The sequence below is a fragment of the Gymnoscopelus microlampas genome (genome assembly GCF_963454915.1).
Source record: "Gymnoscopelus microlampas genome assembly, chromosome: 14".
Taxonomy (NCBI): Eukaryota; Metazoa; Chordata; class Actinopteri; order Myctophiformes; family Myctophidae; genus Gymnoscopelus; species Gymnoscopelus microlampas.
The window spans coordinates 12,273,394-12,300,704 of NC_139951.1; the positions used below are offsets into that span (position 1 = coordinate 12,273,394).

General features: G+C 38.6%; 2 protein-coding genes across 2 annotated transcripts; both read right to left on the reverse strand.

Annotated features, from left to right (window-relative positions):
* Positions 1–5,948: 5,948 nt before the first annotated feature.
* Positions 5,949–14,298, reverse strand: LOC311060051 (uncharacterized protein; the record flags this gene model as incomplete). The annotated part of the gene is made up of 8 exons (XM_084078179.1): positions 14,137–14,298; positions 14,015–14,050; positions 13,720–13,796; positions 9,664–9,716; positions 8,488–8,714; positions 8,090–8,346; positions 7,072–7,194; positions 5,949–5,966 (listed from the first exon to the last, which is right to left on the reverse strand). Exons 1-8 carry the CDS (start codon positions 14,162–14,164, stop codon positions 5,949–5,951), a joined length of 819 nt encoding a protein of 272 aa, XP_083934305.1. The 5' UTR covers positions 14,165–14,298.
* Positions 14,299–14,432: 134 nt separating this feature from the next.
* LOC311060052 (GTPase IMAP family member 8-like) lies at positions 14,433–19,645 on the reverse strand (the record flags this gene model as incomplete). Its single annotated transcript, XM_084078180.1, has 5 exons — positions 18,945–19,645; positions 18,073–18,765; positions 16,063–16,175; positions 14,953–15,766; positions 14,433–14,602 (listed from the first exon to the last, which is right to left on the reverse strand). Exons 1-5 carry the CDS (start codon positions 19,507–19,509, stop codon positions 14,433–14,435), a joined length of 2,355 nt encoding a protein of 784 aa, XP_083934306.1. The 5' UTR covers positions 19,510–19,645.
* Positions 19,646–27,311: the final 7,666 nt, after the last annotated feature.

Sequence of the window (27,311 nt, forward strand, 5' to 3'; positions counted from 1 at the left end):
CCAAGAGGATGTTGATTTGATTTATAATTGGCTAAGGCGGCCTTCAAATCGAACAATTGCTTCTTTCCATTGGATATAATGAATCTCTATTTGTTATTTTCGTCTTTTTTGATAATACCAAAGCGTATTGGTGGACAGTGTCATGATTGGTCCAGCTGGCCGTCAGTCAAGCAAGTAAACACCAGTACATATTGGAGGCTGTGCTTCCATTATTTAGTAAAGACTATAGATAAATTAATCAATAACCCTTTTTGACAAAAAGGCTCCCGGAACAACTAGAGAAACTAAAAAGTCAAGGAACTGCAAGTCCAGGAACTAAAATAGTTCCTTGAGTGTGTTTCCAACATGTCCGTCCACCCACCCTCCCACCCACCCTGGCCAGCTCTCCCCAGCCACTGCACCTCCAGGAATATGCAGGAATATGCTGACACCATGCAAGTTGAAGACATCATTTTGTTCTTTATTATTTACTGTTGCTCTGTGCTATTTTTACTATTTTTTAAATAAGCCTAAGTGGTTCATTCATTATATATTTGTTTGTACGTTTCTGTCCCAAGAGTCCCTTCCAGGAAATGTACTGTAGTGGTGTCAAAAGTACAATATTTCTATTTAAAGTCAAAGTTTAGTCAAAGTTATGAACTTGCAAAAAAACAAATACTCTAATACTAAAAATGGACTTAAGTACAGTACTCAAATAAATGTACTTAGTTACTGTCCACCACTGGTTGAAACCAATGTCAAGGTCTTGAGTTATTGAATGAGCTCCTGAGTTCCGGGAAAAGTACCTTCTGTGGAAAAGGGGCTCCTGAGTTCCGGGAAAAGTACCTTCTGTGGCAAGGGGGCTAAATATAATATCGTTGCTGTCAGGCAGAAACTTTGCATGTCCATATTTCAACCTTTCAACCATACCTTAAAATGTTTTATCTACAAGCTCACAGCGCGTATTTCACTAACGGACAAATCTCTATCCGTCCATCTATGCGTCCGTCAGTCCGTTCATCCTCATCCATTTTTCCTCTGCGGATTTGATCAGTTGATCTGAACCTGCACATGTGCATTGACCATTGGCATAATACAGGGAATGAGGAAGTCCATTTGTCACTTTCCCAAAATTTAAGCTGTTTATAGGCTCTATGTACAGCAGCCATATTGGAAAGAAATTGGGCCTCTTCTTACTTCCTTAACAGGTGTTACCAATAATACTAATTAAGGCTATGTTCCATTCTGGTCTCAAAGTGTGGTCCAGGGTTCCTTGAGGGAGTTCCGAATGGCCCCTTGCGGGTGTGTAACTCTGAGAGTGTACAAATGGAACCAAATGGACCCGTAAGGGTCCATTTGGTTCCATTTGTACACTCTCAGAGTTATGGGAGTCCTTGAAATTAAAAAGTTTGAGAACCACTGTACACTAAATGGAACAGAGCCTTCATTAGTATCATTGGTAACACCTGTGAAGGCCCAATTTCTTTCCAATATGGCTGCTGCGCATATAGCCTGTGTTGCAGTCGCGTTCCCATTGCCTGGATGGACCACAACACAGGTATGTGGACTACTGTACAGTAGTTTATGAACCGTTTTTGTAACATATTATTGCCTATAATGACCAGATTAGGGACAGGAGCTTGAAAGTGCTTAACAGGTAGTGTTTCTGCACTCAGGTCTACAGTGTGCATTGAGCAGTGGTGGAAAGTAACTCAATACTTTTACTCAAGTACTGTACCTAAGTATTGTACTTTTTACTCCACTACAACTATTTGCCTGCTTTAGCTACTGGTTACTTTGTAGAATTACTACTTTTTTTCACCTTTTTTTACTACGACTACTTAAGGCCTATTTTATACCTGGGCTATTCAAAAGTAGCCAATCTACAAGCTCACAACATGTTGTGTTGTGTGAGGGGAAAAAAAGGGCCATTCATAATGAGTACTTTTACTTTAGTACTGTAAGTATATTTTGGTGGCAACTTTTGTACATTTACTCGAGTAAAACTTTTACTTACTTTTTTACTAGTAAAGTAAATAAATCTGTGTACTTCTTCCACCACGCTACTGGCAGTGAGACATATATTTCAAATGCCTGCAGTAGCAACTTCTCAGGGAGAAGGTCTGTGTTTAGCTCAAGGGCTCCTCCACATGGCTGTTGATGGAAGTGCGTTGCAGGGGATCAAATCGTTATTCGGGACCATGTTGCCTCTTTTAAAGCAGTGGTTATCAACCCGTGGGCGGGGGGCCGGGCCCACTGGTGGGCCGCGAGGCAATTGCAAGTGGGCCCCCAAATAATTGGCATAATTATGGTAATATAATATTAATATAAAACAAACAACAACAATGTAAAAACAAAGTAATCTCTTTCTTTTCATTAAAACCTTTTAGTTTTTGTTGTGATACTGAACTGAAACACCACATTACTTCCATTGTTCCAAGTTGGAACACAATCGATTGATTGATCATTAAAATAAACATGCTATATGAAAATGAAATTTCCTGAAAAGCTAACCGTTTTGGACAAATAAGCTCTCCACCTGACGGCGAAAATATACACTCTTTATAGTTGAGTGTTGGTTTGTTATTTTTGTGATACGTGAACGCACAAAGTCACCCTTCAGTCTTAGCTCAGTGAGCTAACTCTAGAGTCTTATAAGTGTACAGGCGACATTGTGTCATACAGTATAGGCCATTGTTACAAGACTGCCATCAGTGTGCCTTTTTTATGACTTTAGAGAAATTGAGGTGTAAATACTGGATCTGTATTAATGAACACATCAACATGTATGTATGGAAACATTTTTAAAAAAGAACAGAAATTATATTCACCTTGTTATTTTTTTTAACATGTCGGCTTCTATAAATAAACAGGTTTGACAGTAACAGGGCTTCTGTCACTTTGTCAACACATGGTAAGTATATGTATGAAGTGATATGAAAACAAAAATCCTATTTTTCCCATCCTTATTATTACCAGCAATTGCAGGGTAGAAGCAACAGTGGTTATTATCGTGGACATATTATGGACAGGGCCAATGGAGCCCGTGCCCAGGGGCCAGGGACGTAGCCTGTATGGAGGGCCATAGCTGCTATATTTAAAGATAATTAAATAAAGGAATTAATTAAATAATAATTAATAATAATTAAATAATTCATATAGAAATAAAAGTGCAGGTTAATTTGAAGATAAATAAATATTATTTTTGCATGCATTTACAGTATTTTCCAATACTATTTTCCCAATAGATTCATTTATTTATTTCCCTGTTTACCCCACACCAATTACGACACACCTGTCAATTATGTGTCCCATACCTACAGTATGTGCTCTCCAAAGCTAGTTTTCATTTGTTCAGTCCTGCAATCATTTCGGGCCCCGTCAAGGGTTGTTATTGCAACTTACAACAAGTCCTCCATTAAAAAGAACATTTGTGTCACACTGTGTTAAGACATTCTCTATATCAGTGGATCTCAAACTGTTTTGGCTCAGGGCACCCCTGTAAATAACTTTTTCATCCACGGCAGCCCTGAATTACTGAGTTACTTCATAGCACCTTACATTTATGTCACATTAAGGTACGTAAGTATGTAAAACTTGCCCCTAAGATACAGTATGCCACGAGGAAAACTTGAGAGGATATCAGTTTCCATTAGGACGTATTGAAAATAACTTTATACTTGACATTTAACCACTTGAACCGCAGCATCTCTATTCTGGGAGCTTGTAGATCGGCTATTTTTGGCAAGGAGCTTTGGTGTACAGTACTGTATACTGAAAAAGAATGCACAAAGTGGTTAAGTTGTTAAACTGAAGTGATATTGATAATTTCCAAATATTATCAAAGTATTCTGCGGCACCCCTGAACTTGTGAAACCCTGCTCTAGATGTTCCCAATATCACTCCAAAGCATGTTTTGAAGGCTAACATCCAGAACATTAAAAGAAATATATATAAAAAAAGGGAGAGAGAGAAATATATAATGATATTCTGGCACTTATATAATTTTGAGTATTTTTCACAGTGACATAAAGCTGATTTTACAAACAACAACACACTCACTTAATAATAATAAAAATAATAATAATGGATTTTATTTATAATGCACTTTACATTTGTGTAAATCTCAAAGTGGTACAATAAGCATTTGCATAAAAACCATCACACCACTATAAAAGATCTAAGAAATAGAAACAAAACATTTTAAACATGAGGGCATACAGCCTAGAGGTAAAACCAGTGTAGCTAAAAAAAATGTGTTGTGAAAAACGTAGGTCCTCTCTTAAGAACAGGAGATGGGATATTGTCTGGGCTTTGACACAGGATGAAGGGAAATTCCTTTGGTTGGTAAAATGGTCGACACTTTATTGAAGGTGTTTCTACGCCGCTGATCTTATGAACCGGTCCGGAATGTTTGAGGTCAGCGAGGTTTTCCCTGATCTTCCTCTGGAAATTGAAAATAAACGAAAAGAAAAAGCATGTCAGACGCAACTCCAACAGACTGGACCAAAAGAGGCATTTGAAGTTATTGGTTCTTACCCAAATCTTCAACAAGAAATGTTTCATAGTGTTGCAGAGCATCGTAGAATGCTGACATTGCTCTTTTTCCTTTAGGATGTACAGCATCAAACAGTATTCTCATTTGATCTTGACTGGTCTTTGCTTCCCTGATGCTGTCATATGTCCCCTTTGTGAAAATGTTTTTGTCAAGAAGGTCATCTGCTAGACACAGAACCTCTCTGACGCGCTGAATTAGAGCAAGCCTGTTCTTCTCCACAAATTCAGCTTTCATGTCTGTGAAAAGAAAAGTCAGACTATTGTTACTTGACTTTTACCCTCAGAAAACTAGAGGTGCACTGAACTTGGGAAAAAAAGACATCAAACAATTATCTCATTGTCCATTTTATTCTTCTGTAGTTCTTGGTTTGACTTCAGGGTTAAAGATAGGCCTAAAGGACAGAGACAAAGGCCTTACCTGTTGTCCGGCTAATCTGAGGTTCTTTCACATTTGATGCACCTGAGAGAAAACAATAATCACTTGATGCTGTAACATAAATGACTTTCATGTTCATGATGTGAAGAAAACAAACAGCTTCTAAAGTTACAAGCTGCATCAAACACTAGACACAATATTCAATGAACTGCTTAAGTTACATCACCTCAGGGAAGAATCTGAACAATTCAATATTGTGTTCAATTAATAACTTAACTAATAGCAGTTTCAACCCAACAGTCTCTTGCCTGATGAAGACACTGTTACAGTAGGTTGAAACATTGCTAGTCAGACTATTGGGGGCTGTAATCTTGGGTGCAGATATTCATGTCCTTCAATCTAGGGAGAGAGAGAGGCCTAGACTGTGGATTCGATTGGTCAATACTTTACATTTCAATATTGATTCTCTGGGGTTAGTGATTTAGACTGTAGGCTATTATGCTCTCATATAAGGGTCTGTGTCCCCCAGAGTGTAGGTCAGTGTATATTCTGAATTTTCAGGGAGCACTGCATATTTACACCATGCTACATATGCCAGCAACGTGATGAGGCGCTGAGCGTCTGTCCTGCATGTTTGTTCTTTTTGTCTGGCTCCCAGAGTTGATTAATGTTAAACTTTGGATAGAAACACTCTGCTCGTCACCGTCACTTTTTACCCATCCGTCCAATCACAGTGGAGGAGGGGCGGGACTAACACCGCAACATACCAACTGTCATTGTCGCTCTTCTCACATGGACGATCAGTGATCTTGGCCTACTGAAACAATTCTAAATACTTTAGTGCAGTCCTTCATATTGGGGCTGTGATATGATATGATTGTTCAAAGCAGTGGTGGCTATTATTACCTAATATAATTACATTGTATTTTCTATATTCATCATGAATGAATACAGGAGTTGTATTTTCTTAAAGGCAGACCTATTAATATATCACCATTAATAAGAGAGTTATGCTACTGCATGAACTGTAGGCAGCTCAAGCCAGCAGCTGTGCCTGGCAGGACAGATGCAGAAAAATGCATAGAACAGAAGCTCAGTGCAATTCATCAGTAAACAATCTATATATTTTAGGCAATACATTATGCTTTTACTCAGTATTTGTTATCCGTATTCTGTAATTTCCATAGTTATATTACAGTCAATTTCGGCCAATCTCAAGTGGTGGTGTGTGAGTGATCATTCATTTATTTCATGAGTAAGTGAATGTACCTGGCTGATGTAGAAGAGAACGTCTCTTGCTGGTTATTCCTTCACCTGATGCATCAGATCTCTGCTTTCTCACTGTAAGATGGATGGAAAGTACAGTCTGGTTCTACAATGTTTGAAAATCCTCATCACACAAATTAAACCAAATTGATCGTGCTTACATGTATTCCTTTTGCCAGTGCCCAGCCGAAGATGACCAAATAGTTGTCGGAATGTGCTTGGGCTTTTCTCTGTTATACCCACCAAATTACCTGACATTATGACATGAGAATAAAATATACACATGATCATTGACAAATACACTGCAAAGTCACAAACATAATTATTGTGTACATACTGTAGTTACCTTGTTGAATGTTTGCAGACCATGTAGTATCTTCGCTACCACTCACGTTGAGATAAAATGTGAAGGGAGGTGACTGTTCATAGAATGCTTCAAAGAATCCTTTGTACATAGTTGGTGCCAGGGTGAATATCAAGTCCTGCACAAACACACAATTAGTAATACCTAGAAATGGTGCGCAAATCACCAGGAGGCACACGCCAAACTGTATTTGTTTGTTTGTTTGTACTGTCTGTATTTTACTTTGGTAAAATGTGTAATTTACATGCTGTGCATGGTTGTCACTTATGTTTTTGTAACATGCTTATTTTATGTTTATTGTTTATAGTTTTCACGGTGGATTTGGAGGGATTTGAAGCCGCTTTCCAAATAAATCAGTAGCAAGGAAACCACTTGTGTCTGTCTGTGCTTGGAGGGAGTTACAAATTAACTTGTATCACATTCATTCATAAATAAATACAACATATGAATTAGGTACACAATCTACAACTTTACAAACAAAACAGTGATATGATATGCATATGGTAAACTGAATGAGCATCAAGCACACCTCAGGGTGAATGACCCCTCTTGGCTCACTCATAAGATGGTACTTCTCCTCTCCCAGTAGTGGACAGAGGGTATTCTTCTTAACCCTACTGAAATGTCCCTTCTTCAACTCCTTCTTGATGTCCTGCCACGCACAATAAAAAAACGAGATTTTTTTTTTTAAAATTTAGTTCCAGACAATTAGAAGGTAGACTAACAGGTTATCAATACAATATACTGTACACTAATTGAAGACCATGTTAAGGCCAATACATGCTTTTTCCAAAGTTGGAAATTCTTCCAGTTCGGACAGGCTTTCCAAACTATAGTTTGGAGAGTCAGGACATCTGGCGGTGCACGAGTTCCGAGGCCACCCATTACAAGTTCGGAACGATGTCAATTTGAATATCACCTCCCTTTGGACGTCTAAAGGAGCGTGTATTGGCCTTTAAAGTAAAAAATATAGCATGCGGGTGCATTTCAACTCAATAATATAATAATAACTCAAGTCAATAATTATTCAGAGAACAGTTGAAATAAAGTCATGTCTAACAATATAGTCATATGGTGACAGCTGGTCATTGTTCACTATATGATCGGTAAAAGAATGAATCCAAATAATTGTATCCTGTAATTGTCATTGTGATCCATAAAACAGCTCATATCGAAGCACTCTCAATATATTTTAATTATATTTTTTAAGATTTCTATATTTGGACTTGTTTCCTAGTGATTTGCATTTGTGTTCCTTTTTCTAGGGTTTGACTCCACTGGCATGCATTGCTACCTGAGACATAGTAGCTTGAAACACGTCTGTGTGCTTTGTGTCAACAAAACATTTTGTGTTCCGAAGGTAAGGTACTGCTGCACTACTTTATAGCTTTAATAAATGCTGATTGATTTTGTTTTTTAAAGGTAAAAGTTATTGTTGTGATAATAGTGTTTCACATGATTATCATTATAGAAAATTATGTTTGGCTTTGGCCTGAAGCTAAACTGGAAGCACATATGTCATCTTTCTGTCTGGGTGCCCTCCTCACTTTATGCCATGAGCTGCAGTTGGGGCCGAGGTAGACACGGAAAATGTGACCGTCTTCACTACTTCCCAGATCCTCGTAGACCAGCACTGCTCCATGGCATTTCTCTAGCTGTGTCTCCTGAGGGATGAAAGTGGAACCGACCGGTGACAGGGAGGACACCGGCCACTTTAGATGGCTACCAGAGTACTGGACTCTCTCAATGACAGGATCCCTGCCAGTGATGTGTAGGACACCAAATACCCTCTCTTTTTCCTGTCCTGGGTGAAGACAATGGGAAGGAAGGATGGAGGTTAAATGCATGCAAAAAGAAGAAAAAAAAATGGATTTGCCGTATTACAAAATATTGGACATGGAAGATGTTTAGTTGTCGATACATATCTCAGAGTCAGCATTCTCACCAGCCAAGCACAAGCAGTGGGGGAGCTGAATGGACTTGAGGGCAGATGGATCCTTGTCGACTGCCTGTATGTTGAATATGGGACCAGCAATCATCCAGGGGCTCTGGAGGAACTTGCCGAACTTGGACCAGGGCAGGACAGAATAACACACCAGAACTCGCTCCGATGCCTCAAATATCAGGCCTGTGAACAGACACGCATATGTCCCCTCTCCTTCCAGCTGAGCCCTAAAACATGCGCGTGCACACACACACACACACACACACACACACACACACACACACACACACACACACACACACACACACACACACACACACACACACACACACACACACACACACACACACACACACACACACACACATATTAGTCCAGGGGCCAAGCCATATTTTGGTACCACCTAAGGTGACCGTAAAGTTTTTGTATTTTTGTCTTCCTACATGTCTCTAGTTTATATTTTGGTTTGATAACCCTTCCAATCTTGTAGCTTAATGGCAGTTATCACTACCTACCGGCTAATGTATCCGGTAGGAGACACAAAGTAGAATCTTTGTGTCTCCTACACCCAGGCATCAAATTATTGCGACAAAAAACTAAATATATCCATGTATTCAAGGCTTCATGGGGTGTGCAATTGATGGAAAATAAATATTTTTTTGGGTGAACTCCTCTTTAGGTTTCCCAGGGGGACTCTCTACCCATTCAGCTATGACCACCCTGGACCGAAGGAGGGTAAACTTTTACAAGCTTATGGAAAGCAGTCTTTTTGCAAACACCAAAAATCTGAGAAGTTATCAATTGCACACCCCATGAAGCCTTGAATACATGGATATATTTTGTTTTTTGTCGCAATAATTTGATGCCCGGCTGTAGGAGACACAAAGATTCTACTTTGTGTCTCCTACCGGATACATTAGCCAGTAGGTAGTGATAACTGCCATTAAGCTACAAGATTGGAAGGGTTATCATACCAAAATATAAACTAGAGACATGTAGGAAGACAAAAATACAAAAACTTTACGGTCACCTTAGGTGGTACCAATTTGTGAAAATATCAGTGTTGGCCCCTGGACTATATGCACACCCGCACACGCACAGTCAAAATCACAAGTCTCATAATGAATAGAATTGAACCAGATAGCCAGATTATGTAAAAGCAATGTTCAGACTCACTGCATGCGTCCTCTGGAGAGCTTCTTGGGAACGATCCTCTCATTTCCGTAACTCTACCAAGCAAACCAACACAGTAGATTATTTAGCATCACCAAAAGCCATACATACACACATACGGTACATACAGTGGTCACCTATTCACATACGCACCAGAGTCTCTGAAAGGTACCCACCATAACCCACCATAACCTTAGGTTGTGAAAGGTTGGGGGTGTGGCTATGCCTTGGGGGTGTGTTTTAAGTTTTTCATTTTAGGTGGACAGTAGGTGGCAGAAGAGAGCAGAGGAAAGCAATTACTCTACTTGCAGTTTATTTCTTAAAAGCAGAAGTCATTAGAGAACTTATGAATGCAGACAATTTATCATTGAATTAATAAAACAAACTTATGTACTAGAGTATTTCCAATTTCCAGTACTTTTACTTTATTTTATACATAGGCTATTTGAAAATAGCTGATCTACAAGCTCACAATTTTCACAATGCTATTTTGAAACATTTTACACAACAGTGTATTTTCAAACATTTTACAGTGGTGTAAAGTAACAAATTACATTACACAAGTACTGTACATAAGTAAAGATTTTAGTTTTTTTTTTTCTTTACTGGACTATTTCCCTCTCTCTCTCTTTCTCTTGTTATGCAGAAAGTCCTCTTTCACACGTTATGTCAAAATCGTCACCTTATTAAACTAATGGCCTAAGTCATTTTTTGAGGAAATTATATTTTTGCCTAAGTCAGGTCCTCATGACACTAGCCTTATATAAACGTTGGCTATTTAAAAATAGCCATGTGATGCGTTGTGAGCTTATAGATCTGCTATTTTCAAAGGATTTTTATATATTTTGATAACCTGTGAAACGGGACATTCTACATGTATTTTTATGTGGTATATGTGGTGGCTTTTACTTTAAGTAAAATATCTGAGTACTTCTTCCACCACTGAAGAACAACAATTAAAGAACAGAGGATAAGCCAGTGTTTTTCTCATTCTTTTTTTTTCTCTCTCTCTCAGTCATAGGAGACAGCTGTTGCGACCAGTGTTGCCAGAGTTTACGAGAGAAATAAGCAAACAGGTCTATGAAAACAAGCCCAAAAGAGATTGATTATTATAGGCCACATGAGCACATTAAACCTATATGCACCTCAAGTTCTCAAATAAAAAGCAGCAAGCTTCTACCAATATTTACAAGCAACTTTACAGAAAAACAGGTTGCTTATAATAAGCAAACATGGCAACGCTGGTCGCGACCCCTTCCTTTCATTCAGTGAGAGAGGATCATGGTTAACATATGTTAATAGACAGACAGTGGCTTCAAGCTTGGCCATTGTTGTCACAAAACAAGTTTGGCCACCTTCACACACAGTTAGGTAGGCTACAGTCAGCAGGGAGAGGGGGTTGGGGGAGAATTTAGCTTTTTTTGAAATCATGTTCTCAGTGGTGGAAAAAATGCTCACATTAGCTCAAGCACCCCTCTCTCTCTGTCTTCAGTATTAACTGGGTATCAACTGCCTTTTAAGGTCAACCCTAAATGCATCAAATTTTCTCTGATGTGATGTTTTAAGTTGTATGTATCTTTCTGATGCTTAAGTAAGAGTCCCTCTTGTGGTTAAAGCTGATGTCCAGTGATTTTGCGGCCCGGGTTTAAATCCCACGCTATGAGCTTGCAAATTCCATGCGGAATGTCCAGTTTTTGTTACCACAATATAAAAATACTCTGTTACAAGTAAAAGGCCTGTGTTAAAAATGTTACTGAGTAAAACTACAAAGTACTGGCATCAAAATATTTTCAAACATTTTACACAACAATGTATTTTCAAACATTTTACTGTGGTGTAAAGTAACACATTACATTACACAAGTACTGTACATAAGTAAAGATTTTAGTTTTTTTTTTTTCTTTACTGGACTATTTCCCTCTCTCTCTCTTTCTCTCTACTTGTTATGCAGAAAGTCCTCTTTCACACGTTATGTCAAAATCGTCACCTTATTAAACTAATGGCCTAAGTCATTTTTTGAGGAAATTATATTTTTGCCTAAGTCAGGTCCTCATGACACTGGCCACCTCTGGTAAAATCGCCTATCTCCTAATTGAAAAGGATCATGCTGTTCACGCCCCTTTTAGTATAATGGCCTAACTCCCTAGTGTGACTTAGGACAAAATAGGCCTTTCGTTTGGCCTAAGTCACATGTTTTTGTGACTTAAGCCAAATTATTTACTGATTTAGGCCATTTTGTAATTTGTTTTGCTTTTTATTTTGGCCTAAGTCAGATTTAATCCTATTTAAACCTATTTAAATCTCTTATGTTACATAACTGACAGACAGTGTTATTTCTATTTAAATAGTCATAATTTGTTATAAACATTTTGGGTGAAATGATTAAGAAATATCATATAGTTTTGTTCTGGATCAGTTTTTTATTTTTCCTGAAAACCTTGAAAAAATGACTTAGGCCATTAGTTTAATAAGGTGACGAAATGTAAAATAGCAGATCTACAAGCTCACAACGTGTAGCTTAGTTCTGCTATTTTTAAATAGACAACTTTATATAAGGTTAATGGTTAATGTATGTTTTGTAATAATAATCAAAATCTACAAAGTAACTAAAGTTTTCAAACACTTGCACATCGTGTGTGTGTGTGTGTGTGTGTGTGTGTGTGTGTGTGTGTGTGTGTGTGTGTGTGTGTGTGTGTGTGTGTGTGTGTGTGTGTGTGTGTGTGTGTGTGTGTGTGTGTGTGTGTGTGTGTGTCTGACTGTGCAGTGTGTGGGCACAGACAGACAGACAGACAGTAGGGGGAGGTAGGTAGCAGATAGCAAAACCGGTTATGTTAATGATATACTGTGTAGCCTACACTACAGTATTCCAAATAAGCTGAGGAACTCTGCTATCAGGTTCCCCTCCCCCCTACAGTACCTCTGTCCCCACCACACCGTGGAACCACACATTACTGCCGGACCCCCGGCAGTAACTCTGAGGACCCTCTAGGGGTCTCGGACCTCCTGTCGAAGACCCCTGATTTAACACTCTCTCTCTCTCTCTCTCTTTCTCTCTCTCTCTCTCTCTCTCTCTCTCTCTCTCTCTCTCTCTCTCTCTCTCTCTCTCTCTCTCAAAATGGGGGTCCGCGGGCTAATAAGTGTCAATTTGGAGGTCCTTCACATGAAAAAGTTTGAGAACCACTGCTCTATATCTCCCCCCCTTGCACTTTGGCTAATTAATATTGACTGTTGTAAGTGAAAAGGTTAAGAAATGTTCAAAAAGTTTACTTTATTGTTTCAGTTTCTGAGAGGCTGCAGCCAGTGTGTGCAGTTCAGATTTATGTTGTTCCTGTAAGGATAATTATTGTTCCAATTCCAAATATGGAATCTGTAGCAGCAAAATACTTAAAAAGATAAAAACTGTTTTCTATTGTTCCATTAAATTGGATTCAGTTCTAAAAGGCTAAAAACTGTACACGTCTTTTTTTTTGAGGGGGGGGGGCACGGGGAAAGTAATATAAAGTAATATGTAATATATTACTCTTGATTCCAAGTAATACGTTATATAATATTATTACTTTTCAAAGGAGTAATAAGTAATACAAGTAGGTAACATATTACTCTCCTAAGTAATATAGCCCAACACTGATTATAAAACATATACATTAACCACTTTAGCCCTATATTATACCACGGCCATTAGAAAATAGACGATCTACAAGCTCGTAGATCGGCTACTTTCAAACATTTCAGTACTTTTACTTTTGGTACTTTAAGTATATTTTGATGCCAATACTTTGTACTTTTACTCAAGTAACATTTTGAACACATGCCTTACTTACTTTTTTAAAATAAATTTTGATACCAAGCGCCATCTCGTGGCTGGACGGCCACACTACACTTTCTAATCATTTCAATGGGAGGTGCCAAGAATCTGTGGGCGTCAACTTTGAAAGGTACCTAAAGAAACCTTTGAAAACCTCTGATGTCCAATAGGTGGCCGTTTGAAGATCGTGCATGAATGAACAGGTGACCACTGTATCAAGAAAAGAGTACTGTATCTGCTTTAGGCAAACTGACCTGCTGGACGTATTTGCATTTTTCACAGCATTGATGTGCTGTCTCCATCTCGGTGCTTGTTCTTAAGTACAACTCATCTGGGGGAACAAATAACAATAGTTACACATACAAGATATTGGTGATATTGGATATACACTACGTACAGTATGTTTCCCATTGAAAAGCTCAACTTCAGTACCAGCATGTGAGATCAAGCCAAATGTTATCATGATTCTGACAAAGGTGATGCATTCCAGAGTTTGCTCAGTCATAGATTTAGATTTGTGATTTAGATTTGTATTCATCTTTCACCTACCATTATCAGAATCATCCAGATCAAGTTCCTTGAGCTCTACAGGAAGACATAAAAACAACAACTGTATAGTCCTTCATTTTGTATTCACACCAAGACGGAAGGAGTGTTAAAAAGATTTGTACCTTCATCTATGCTTTCTATCAGCATCATCTTCCTCCAGTCTTCTGTGGAGAGAAAACACAGTGGACAGTTAGTGGATCAAAGGCAATCTATAGGCTCACAGTGAAAAAGATGGATATGATGCACATCTCTCACTAGAATCCTCACCCTCTTCTTGATCTTCTTCTTCTCCTTCAGATGACATATTGACAGACAACACCTAAGAGTGAAACGCAAAAGTTTAATGGCACTTCCCCACTGCCACTACTGTAATAATTAGGATGGATTATATACAGGGGACACATTTCACATTTTGTATCTATGAAACATCTTCATCTCTCACACTCATCACATCAGTGTCTGTCTGGGTTGGAGCTTCACTCATTGTGCCATGTCCTGAATCCAAGTTGGATCCAAGTTCCATCCAACCGTCAACCTTGTCATGTGACCAGTACACACTTCCTGATTCAGATGGTGTTCCACCAGGCACTGGAACAGAAGACAACAGACATGTACAATGATAATAATACAAGAATAAAGAACTGCAACTGTTCACTATTATTATCAAAAATGATATATTGTTGCTATCAGGTGGAAACCGTGTCCAAAGCCCTTCCTTTTTTATTAGGTTTTTTTATATTATGCACTATTACTGAAATATATAATTGTTGTCTATTATCCACATTTCCGAGTTGATCTGATGAAGAAATTATACATTTAGGAAAGGTACTGTAATGCCAAATTCATACCAGCAGCAGTATTCTGATGCCGTGTTGAAATTTCGCTCTAAGAACAATCACATTGAAGTTTGTTAGCAGATCAATTATATTGATACTTACTACTTTCAGAGTGGCGTTCCATGACGTTCCTAACAGCTGGCAGGGTTGGTTCTTCTGGCTCCGTCACCACAAACATCAACATCCTCTTTATCATCTCCTCCTCTCTCCTCCTCCATTCCTCATCTCTCTCCTTCCCCTCCTCTCTCCTCCTCCCCTCCTCCTCTCTCCTCCATTCCTCCTCTCTCTTCTTCCATTCTTCTTCCAGGCTGTTCCATTCTTCAGCATTGAATGTCTGCTTTCCTTTCAGTCTTTCAAACAGGGTCATCTGTCTTGTCTCATCTGCCACCTTGAAGTGTCCTGTGTCTCTGAGAGACCTGTCTTCTCTTGATTCTGAAGGTCCAAAATGTCCTCTGTTCCTTGTCACCATGTCTTCTATTTTCTCCATCAGCTCTGTTACTTCTGAAATTTCCCTCTTGAGAAACTGGAGAACATGATACCTGTAGCCACATTTCTCCAGCAGCCACCTCAGAGGTTCTCCTTCAGACTCGATGTACTCCTCAACACGTCTCTCTCCCAGCCACCGCCCCCATGTGAACAGAACCAGAGCGTGTCTCCAGACTCTGTCCCCTAGCAGCTCCATGTGTTCCTCCATTGATCTCCTCTCAGCTTCAGAGAAACTGGACCTGACATCAACAGTCAACAGGACAGCATGGGGTCCAGGTGAACACAGAGTCACACCATGTAGAAGGACATCTTTCATCTGTGATGGAGGTGTAGTCGACCAGTCTGGACAGTTCACCACACTCACATTTCTTCCAGCAATGTGTCCCTCTTCTCTGACACATTTCATCAGTTTATTCTGGTTTTTAAACTCCTGGAATATGAGGTTTATTGTAAGTTAGTCAATAATAAAAACCTGTACGCCAGTAGCCCAGACGAATCTGCCAGACCATAAAAAAAAGCCAGACTAGTATGCCTTTTTTAATTTTCATTAAAAAGTACCCGAAGGACCTCTGTTTTAGTCTTGTTGGGCAGTGCATAGTAGACTGTTGAACTGTTGAATAGACTGAGTTGTGCTCGTTTTGTTTCTACTCAGATGATATCTCTAACATTCATGACAGCAGATACTTTAACATTTTCATCAGAAAATATTCATATTTTTCCATTCACCTTCCATAACGTTGAGAAGGCATTCTTCTGCAGTATGTAATTTCCAGCTTTCCGTCTCATAGATTGCTCTCCAGCAACCAACACCCTCACATCTGTTAGACTCTTGTGTTCTCCTGACAGACAGAAACGCAACATTAGTTCCTGTAACATTTATTTGACTATATGTGGCCTATAATCGGACATTGAGCTACATGAATTATAACAAACAATTCTACCTGAACTGCCCACATTAGAATAAGAACTAATTCAAATATCAATTATTTAGCCTTGCATGTGATCAGATATGTACATTTGTTGAAAATTCCTGTATTATGTAGGTCAATCTATTGGTCATTAGGTCATAACATAAGTTTTAGCCTTAATATAAAACATACAATTGTACAACATTAACAATATACAATTCAAATCAATATACATTTGTTTTAAAAGGTTGACATTTAATTAACATGGAAATGCATGCCCCACCAGTTATTTAATATCCATTGTACCCATGTCAGAGTACCCACGCGTTGTACCGGTCTGTCTGTCTGTCTGCCCCTTTTATTCCCATATATGAAGTTCTGTGTTGATGATACCAGTGCTATGAAATCATATTGATGACATCCATATATGGGGATTTGTGGTTTTATCCATATCTGTTGGAGATCAACTGATCCGACCGACATCACTCTGTGCATCACTCTCGGTCAGGCCCATATATGGGCATAGCGATGACCCCTGAGTTTGAAGTTGGTCGGTTGGATGATCATTGACTATTAGTCGACATGAACTACAAACGGACAGGCAGATACACAGACAGGGATTTTGTGCATGTATAGCTAGGTTAGGAGCAGATGCTCATAATCTCTTATCTACAAGTGATGTATTATTATTACTCTCCGCCAGGAGAGTATTGTTTTCACTTTCTAAATATGACACACCGATTGGTCAAGCCTCACGTGACACGTGACAATACGGTGAAATACTGTGATCTGATTGGCTAGTGACGCATAGCGGCCTATAAATACATGGCGTCACTTTGACAGTGTCTGTGCCACTGTCAAAGTGAGGTAAGACAGGAACCATCACGAAATGGCTGCATGGCTGATACATAATTGGCAGATAGGACAGATAGGACACTTATATAGACAGGAGGGATATGACACTTACACAGACAGGACGGATAGGACACTTACAGTGTACAGACAGGAGGGATAGGACACTTATACAGACAGGACGGATAGGACACTTATACAGACAGGACGGATAGGACACTTATACAGACAGGACGGATAGAACACTTACACAGACAGGACGGATAGGACACTTACATAGACAGGAGGGATATGACACTTACACAGACAGGACGGATAGGACACTTACAGTATACAGACAGGACGGATAGGACACTTACAGTATACAGACAGGACGGATAGGACACTTATACAGACAGTTGGGAATGTTCACTTACATAGAACATTCCCAACATTCCCAACACAAGTCTGGTAAGAGTGAGGTAAGACAGGAACAATCACGAAATGGTTGAGAAATGGCGGATACTGTAACAATTGGATAGGACACTTACACAGACAGGACGGATAGGACACTTACACAGACAGGACGGATAGGACACTTACATAGACAGGACGGATAGGACACTTATACAGACAGGAGGGATAGGACACTTATACAGACAGGACGGATAGGACACTTACACAGACAGGACGGATAGGACACTTACATAGACAGGACGGATAGGACACTTATACAGACAGGAGGGATAGGACACTTATACAGACAGGACGGATAGGACACTTATACAGATAACATTCCCAACATTCCCAACACAAGTCTTCTGGCGGAGAGTTGTGCTCCGAGGAGCACTTTTTCTAGTTATTATTAATATTAATATTAGTAGCAATACTTTGCCAGGCAGGTTGATAAGAAACAGACAGACAGGCAGACAGACAGACAGACAGACAGACAGACAGACAGACTGTAAATAGATGAATAATAAACTAAAGAAATCACCTGCGAACAGAGCTTTCAGAGCAGCTCTTTGTCTTTGTGTCCGGGTCATGAATATCTTGACGTGTTTCTCAATGTTGCTTTTCCTCTCTGACAGCTTTTCTGAAATATCTGCATCAACATCACAGTGTCCACCTCTGTTTCGTGCCACCATCTCCTCTATTTTCTCCAGTAGCTCCATAACCTGAACATCATCTCTCTTCCTATTGTTCAAGACATGATATCTGTTCCCACATTTGTCAACAAGCCAGCGGAGGTCTTCCCCTTCAGCCTCAATGTGCTGTTCAATGCTTGTGTCTCCCAGCCAGTCTCCACAGGTGAACAGTACTATAGCGTGGCTCCAGACTCCCGGTGTCAGAAGTGTCATGTGTTCTTCCATTGCTACTCTCTGTGCTTTGGTGAATGCTTCATCAACAGGAACTATCAGGAGAAAAGCATGTGATCCAGGAGGACACAGAAACACACAGTTCTGGATCTCCAGTTTGTCCATCTCTGAGGTGTCCTGCAGTTTACTGTTGTAGTGCCAGCCTGGTGAGTCCACCACTGTCACATGTATCCCTGCCACTTCACCGTGTTTTACTTCAGAGTACCCTGGCCTACGATCTCTGAAAACACTTCCTCCCAGAATAGTGTTTCCTGCTGAGCTCTTCCTAGAAAAATGCCTTCCAAACAACACAATCTTGAGGTCAGTCAGTCCTGTCAGAAAACAATGTTTACTTACACTTAAACATCTTTGTTTAAGGACACAAGCAGCATATTGTCCATATTATTATAAGCTATGCTCTTAATATATAATAATCACATTGATATACTAACTAAATAAACTGAAAATCAACATGAAATATTATTTCTTAACCAAGTAAAACAAAACATACCAATATGTTTTGGAAGTGTAGTCGTTTGTTTCTGGGCTTCTGCCCTCCTTTGTTCTGCTCTTCTGCTGATAGTTCTCTCCAACTCTTCCAGTTCCTCTGAGACGTGTTTTTGTATCTCATAGTGACAACCATTTCTAGTTACCATCTGTTCTATCCTCTTCAGCAGCACTGTGACCTGACGTCCATCTCCTCTGTCAGTGATGTTAAGAAAATGGAAGGGCACTTCACATTTCTTTATAAGATATATTAATTCTTTGTCATATCTAGTGAAATTTTTACTCAATTTGTTTTTATCAGCTACAGTGAACACCAGAATAGTGTGCCTCCACACTTGGTCACTGAGGAGAGAACTGACATGCTCCTCTACTGACATCGCTGTTCCTACATGTGCAAAGTCCAATGGCATCACTAGGGGAAAGACATGGGGTCCTGGAGAACACAGATGCACACTCTTTTGGATTTCTAACTGAGTCAGTTTTAGGGTCAGATCTAGAGGATGATGAGACCTCCAACCTGGAGTGTCAACTACAGTGATCTGTCTCCCAGACACTTCCTCTTGTTTCATGACACTCTTGGATGTTCTTCTGTTTGTTTCAAAAACATCTTTGCCCAGGATAATGTTTCCTACTGAACTCTTTCCGCTGGGTTCGCCTTCACGTCTTCCACCAATCAGAACAATTCTCAGTTCTGACGGAACTCGTTTTTTCCCTGGTTGAAAAAAATAAACATAAATATAATACATAATATTTAATGACTAAACCAGTAGCAGTTCTTTGTCTGTTTCAGTAGAACTCACCTCTGGAAACTGCTCTCCTGGTTCCACTGGACATCCTGTCTAGCTGCTGTTTGAACTGTAAAAGAGTAAAGTCACGATTATCAATAATTATTATTATTGGCCTACTCGGGGATCATGCTAGTCAAAAACATGAGCATACGCAAATGGAGTTCCATTAGACATGCTACGCAGCTGGCGCAGCGGCACAAGCATCGGCACAAGCATCAAGCAAAAATGTGTCTGATTGTTTGTCTGTGAACAGATAATCTCCAGCACCGCTGCACCGATTGGTCTGAAACTTAACACGCACATTCCAAGTAGGCAGAGGAAGAACCACCACCCTAATTTTCTTTGGCCTAATGGTGGTGCCACAACAGGCCGCTTCAAATTTTTGCCTATATGGTAACTCTTGAACTGTAGTTGGTACCATTTTCCGTTTTATTTAAAACGCTCTTTTTGCCACTACTCCTACAGATATTATCCAAATTTCACACGTAATATCTCTATCTATTCACATCATTGTGAGTGTTACTCTGAGGTTCGGCTCCCAGCTACAGGAATATAGTTAGCTACAACTTGAGGGGAGAGTTAGTTTTTTACGTGTGTGCGCACGCAAATTTGTGCGTGCGTGAGTCCACTAAACAGAGTCATGGCGGTTCTCACAATTTCACAAATAAACGTATTTACCAACTAGAAGTTGATTAGATGTGACCACGTCGCGTCTCTTAAATGCTCCCTCTTCCTCTCTTTATTGCTCGCTCTCTTTTTCTATATTGTATACATTAGTGACTCTCTCTCTGTGATGTTATTTGCACAGCCATTTCTGGCATTAACTTGTGTGTTCTTTTTTTCACATATTTGCGCACAAAGAGATTGTTGTCTTGCACTTAAATTACACTTCACATAAGGTTATAACTGTCCTTTATTAGACAATAAGTTCAGTTTTGGTTTTTGTCACATATCACCAGACTATTTTTCTTTTTGCATCAAGTGACCCAATCTAACATCCCATTTATATATATATATTTTTTTAGTCAGTCTCTGGTCAGAGATCTTCACAATTCTATTCCAAAGCCAACCCATGCGACATTTATGTCTGATGCTTGGCGGTTCCCATCCCATATCCCCATTATGTGGTAACACTGGAGTCAATGTATGGACTCCCAAAAGGATCAGATAGCTCTGTAATGCACAGTGTTGCAACTTATATGTTTCCGGAAACCCCAAACACCCAAACACCAGATAGTTAGACACAGGACACACCCCTGATTCATAGAGTTGTATTTGGAATCCTACCACTATATTTAACTTTGTTTATTACAGAACCCTGTGCCCTGCTTGCTGACTGAGCTAGGACACGCACACTCTTATGTGTACCTGTACACAAGATCCAACAATAAAGAACCCTTGAAAGGTTGATACTTGAACCTTAACCACGTCAGCTTAACCACTTAAACCCTATATCATACTTAGTTCACCGGGGATACTTAATTCACCGGAGTCCCCCCCACCCCGGACCAAATTTCTTTGCCCGAAATAGCTGATCTACAAGCTCAAGACCCTTGGCAACACGAGGCATTGCGGTCTCGTAGATCGTCTATTTTCTCTGAATGTTTGCGCCCAGAAAAGGGATGCTAGGGTAAATCAACTATTCGACTAGTACCAACAAGGTCGACTAGTGGTTATACTAGTCGACTAGTTGGTGAAAGCCCTAATGCATATACTGTATACAAATAGATAAATCTACCTTTAATTCTGTGAACTAAGGGATATGAGGTGATACTTAAAAAAAATGGCTCTTTTAAAAGTACTCTGAGAAGTGCTTCTCAGAGTACTTTTAAAAGAGCCATTAAGAATTACCTATAAAACAATAGTTACATTTTAGGTTAATTTTGGTTAACTTTAGTTACTAAATATACTTCGCTCTACTGGCCTGCTACTGCTATTACCCTGATGTTCACATTTATGCACATTCAGTGCCACATGACGTCTAAGACGTCACGGGGCCACATGACGTCTAAGATGAAAAAAAAAAACATGTTCAGAACCCAAGATATGATGATTTGAAGATTTGCTGCTCCATTCACTCTTTGTTTAACTTCTTATTATTTTGGCTGTGGCACTCAGAGCCAAAATTCCATAAATAAGCTGGGCACTGAATGAGTTAAAAGAGGTCCAGGCATATACCCCTTAAAAATCCAACATTGGTGAATATTTAATACTATGTTTTAGGTACATAGCTTTTATTTAAATATTTTTATGTTTTATGTTGTTTGTGTCTATGTATACAGGATCAGATTGGAAAGCCTTGGGCTTTATTGTGTTTTTTCTTTTCTTTTCTTTTCTTTTTTAAAATTTGTGATGTTACTTGACTGCATGTCAGGAAGTGCTATTGTGCTCTTTTTAATCAATATCACCAACTAAAATCAATCAAACAAACATTCAATCAATCGTACTATGCTGAAAATATATGCTTTTTCTCTTCCCTTTAACAGCTGGAATAAGAACTACACTAGTTCCCCTTGCCCTTTGAGGTGAGGAGCAGAAATGTAGCAGTAATCCAGGGAGAAACAGGTGACAGTGTAGTAATCATTTACAGTGTAGTAATCATTTACAGTGTAGTAATCATTTACAGTACATGCTGACAGTGGCATGAGAACAAGGAAATGCAATAAAAACAAATGAAGTAACAATACAGCAGATACAGACATGGGCCATGACGATGTCACTGCAGCAACTGCAATACAACCATGTATTTGTCCAGTTGAATTGGGATTGTTAAAGCAGCACTATGTAACTTTTGTTTAATGAATAAAATGTAAGTTTGTCCAATACGTATGGTAGAGTATGTTTATACTATATAAGTTTTGTGGTGGTTGTATTTTGTCTCCCTGCTCTTCTATTGAGACATTTAGATCGGGTCAAAGGTCATGTCTCACCTAGACACAGGATCTGACACAAATTTTGACCTGATGGTCAAGATTCAATTTATCCCCTGAGCAAGCAGGCAGGCTCTATTAGCTCAATGGTGAAAGAAATCAGCTCGTGCACAGGAAACCGGGTTAAAATCTGGGGTAGAAGAGGAAAGTTACATAGTGCAGCTATAAAAAGCTAATACACACATCACTTGTCAGAGTGCTGGGTTAAGATATGATTAGAAAGAATAATAATAGAATAGAGAATTGTAAGAGAATAGCATAGCCTGCACACTCACATTCTCATTACATTTTATTGACATTTTGAGCCTGTGGTTATTGTCAGGTTAAACTTGCCACCCACATTGTATATGGAAACGTTGTCAATACAATGTATTGGAGCATGTGAGTGTGCAGGTTCTATGATTCTTAAGAACAGCTGAGGTGCAACAGACATTTAACACAACCACTTTTACACTCAATATCCAAATAGAGGAATCATCAAATAGAGATAATACGATATTATTCAAAAGGCTGCTCAAGGCCTACTTAACAGTGCTTCTGTTCAGAAGCGCTGGTCCTGTGTGGGGGTTGGGATGCAACACCTTACACACCTGATCCAAGATGCCAAAGATCCTGAATCACGCTCTCCCTAGACCTGTCCTGATCATGACATTTGAATTGTGTTTTTCCATTGCAAATTGGAACATAAAAATCACATTTCTGTTGGTCTTTTAGGCTTTGTAAACAAACATTGCACAGGGCAGATATGACAAATAACTTAGATATACAAAGAAATGACTGACAATGACCTAGTATAACAGTAATCAAAATAAATAATGTACAATGCCAAGATAGGCCATATTTAATAATTGTATACTTTGTTCACCGAAGACCTCTGACCAAAGGATTACTGAGGAATGACCACTGTGCATCACGCATTCAACATGAGTTATCTTATTTGTTGAATGAGTATTGTTGCTGTTTGCATTGACTGATTGGTCGTTTAAATTATTATAATGCCAGCATATGAAGATGGATCATTACTTTTCAATTTACATTTTGTATTTGTAACTGTAAAATATCCACATTTTTAACTCATTTTGTTTAGTAGAATTGAATTGAATGCTGACTGAATATTGGATAGTAGTACCATTATCTGGTATTTTTTATTTAATATTCCTGATTATACATGCAATCTTGACTCAATGATTGAATGGTAAATAGTAGTTAAACTACTTCTAAAGTAAACTCTATGTTCAATTATTATACAATACATCATTATGCATTGATCATTCTATGGCATACTCTTATGTCTTCCACCTATAAACGCACACGGTAACTTGATTTAATTTGATCATAATGATATATTTCTTGATCTCATACAGGCTGTGCTTACCTTATTACCTGCCTACAAGATGTGTGGTAGGCTTTAAAAAAAAAAGAGAAAAAAAAGAGGTCCAGTCGTCCAGGCATATACCCCTTAAAAATCCAACATTGGTGAATATTTAATACTATGTTTTAGGTACATAGCTTTTATTATATATTTGTATGTTTTATGTTGTTTGTGTCTATATATACATGATCAGATTGGAAAGCCTTGGGCTTTATTGTGTTTTTTCTTTTCTTTTCTTTTTTTAAATTTACTTGACTGCATGTCAGGAAGTGCTATTGTGCTCTTTTTAATCAATATCACCAACTAAAATCAATCAAACAAGCAATCAATCGTACTATGCTGAAAATATATGCTCTTTCTCTTCCCTTTAACAGCTGGAATGAGAACTAAACTAGTTCCCCTTGCCCTTTGAGGTGAGGAGCAGAAATGTAGCAGTAATCCAGGGAGAAACAGGTGACAGTGTAGTAATCATTTACAGTACATGCTGACAGTGGTATGAGAACAAGGAAATGCAATAAAAACAAATGAAGTAACAATACAGCAGATACAGATATGGGCCATGACGATGTCACTGCAGCAACTGCAATACAACCATGTATTTGTCCAGTTGAATTGGGATTGTTAAAGCAGCACTATGTAACTTTTGTTTAATGAATAAAATGTAAGTTTCTCCAATACGTATGGTAGAGTATGTTTATACGATATAAGTTTTGGGGTGGTTGTATTTTGTCTCCCTGCTCTTCTATAGAGACATTTAGATCGGGTCAAAGGTCATGTCTCACCTAGACACAGGATCTGACACAAATTTTGACCTGATGGTCAAGATTCAATGTATCCCCTGAGCAAGCAGGCAGGCTCTATTAGCTCAATGGTGAAAGAAATCAGCTCGTGCACAGGAAACCGGGTTCAAATCTGGGGTAGAAGAGGAAAGTTACATAGTGCAGCTATAAAAAGCTAATACACACATCACTTGTCAGAGTGCTGGGTTAAGATATGATTAGAAAGAATAATAATAGAATAGAGAATTGTAAGAGAATAGCATATCCTGCACACTCACATTCTCATTACATTTTATTGACATTTTGAGCCTGTGGTTATTGTCAGGTTAAACTTGCCACCCACATTGTATATGGAAGCGTTGTCAATACAATGTATTGGAGCCTGTGAGTGTGCAGGTTCTATGATTCTTAAGAACAGCTGAGGTGCAACAGACATTTAACACAACCACTGTACACTCAATCTCCATGATGTAATAGAGGAATCATCAAATAGAGATAATACGATATTATTCAAAAGGCTGCTCAAGGCCTACTTAACAGTGCTTCTGTTACAGAAGCGCTGGTCCTGTGTGGGGGTTGGGATGCACCACCTTACACACCTGATCCAAGATGCCAAAGACCCTGAATCACGGTAAAAAATCATAAAAATCACATTTCTGTTCGTTTTTTAGGCTTTGTAAAGAAACATTGCACAGGGCAGATATGACAAATATCTTAGATATACAAAGAAATGACTGACAATGACCTATAACAGTAATCAAAATAAATAATGTACAATGCCAAGATAGGCCATATTTAATAATTGTATGCTTTGTTCACCGAAGACCTCTGACCAAAGGATTACTGAGGAATGACCACTGTGCATCACGCATTCAACATGAGTTATCTTATTTGTTGAATGAGTATTGTTGCTGTTTGCATTGACTGATTGGTCGTTTAAATTATTATAATGCCAGCATATGAAGATGGATCATTACTTTTCAATTTACATTTTGTATTTGTAACTGTAAAATATCCACATTTTTAACTCATTTTGTTTAGTAGAATTGAATTGAATGCTGACTGAATATTGGATAGTAGTACCATTATCTGGTATTTTTTATTTAATATTCCTGATTATACATGCAATCTTGACTCAATGATTGAATGGTAAATAGTAGTTAAACTACTTCTAAAGTAAACTCTATGTTCAATTATTATACAATACATCATTATGCATTCATCATTCTATGGCATACTCTTATGTCTTCCACCTATAAACGCACACGGTAACTTGATTTAATTTGATCTGTAATGATATATTTCTTGATCTCATACAGGCTGTGCTTACCTTATTACCTGCCTACAAGATGTGTGGTAGAAGAATCACAACCAGACTTTAGTGTTGTATGCACTGAGAAGGGATTCCTTTACATCAAGAAAACTCTATAATCATTAACCTGCTGTAAGGAATGACTCTGGACAAAAGTACACACAGCCCTACCTTTTTTTTTTATTGATCGTAGAACTGCTGATATCACATGACATTGTTAATGTTATAAGACAACCTCACACGCGATGCGTTGATTTTTGACAACGACAAAAGTCTCATTAATTCCCTGTAAGCATGAAATATTATAATAAATGATTTGCCAAATAGATTTTTTTACAGACAATGAAATAGACCCCATAAGGGAATCGTATAGAAACAGGTGGATGCAAGGGTGGTGGTGGGAGCACAAAACACTTCATAGAGCAGAGCACAAGCAGCGAACTTGATTTAATCTGATTTGTAATTATTGAAGGATTTGTACATTTTCTCTCACTCAGAGTGCTTAGGCCTACCTTATAATACCTGCCAACAAGGTGTGTGGTAGAAGAATCATCCAGACTCTAAGCTTTATCTTTCAGTGTGTCAACATGCACTGTAAATGAGGATGTCTCTGTAATCATTAACCTGCAGTAAGGAATTACTCTCGACGAAACTATCACTTCTTCTTTTTGTAATGAAGCAGTGTTAAAGGGACACTTCACCCCAAAAAAACTTTGTTTCAATGGATTAGTGGATTAGTCATTAGTTAATTTTGACAGCAAATTTTGATTTAGTATTAGTCATAGTCCTTTGAATAAAATTACATTTAGTTTTAGTCATATTTTAGTCATCTGAAATGTTTCAGTTTTAGCCTAGTTTTAGCTGACTAAATATCATAAGAGTTTTGTCGACTAAATCTACAGTTGATTTTGTCGTCAAAAATGTATTTTCGCAGGCCTTGATGACGTCGTAATGCCTGATATTTTACACTTGTTTGCATGCTGAAAACATCCGAGCACATCCAAAACATAAAATGACTTGTCGTAGTAGACTACTAGTCCCTCCCTAACATTTTAGTCTTGTTTTTATTTGATGACGAAATTGTCAATATATTTAGTCTCAGTTTTAGTTATCATAGCTTAGTTTTTATTTCTGGACTCCAGGATATGACTGATCAGAGAGATGCAGAACTGCTGACATCACATAGCTTT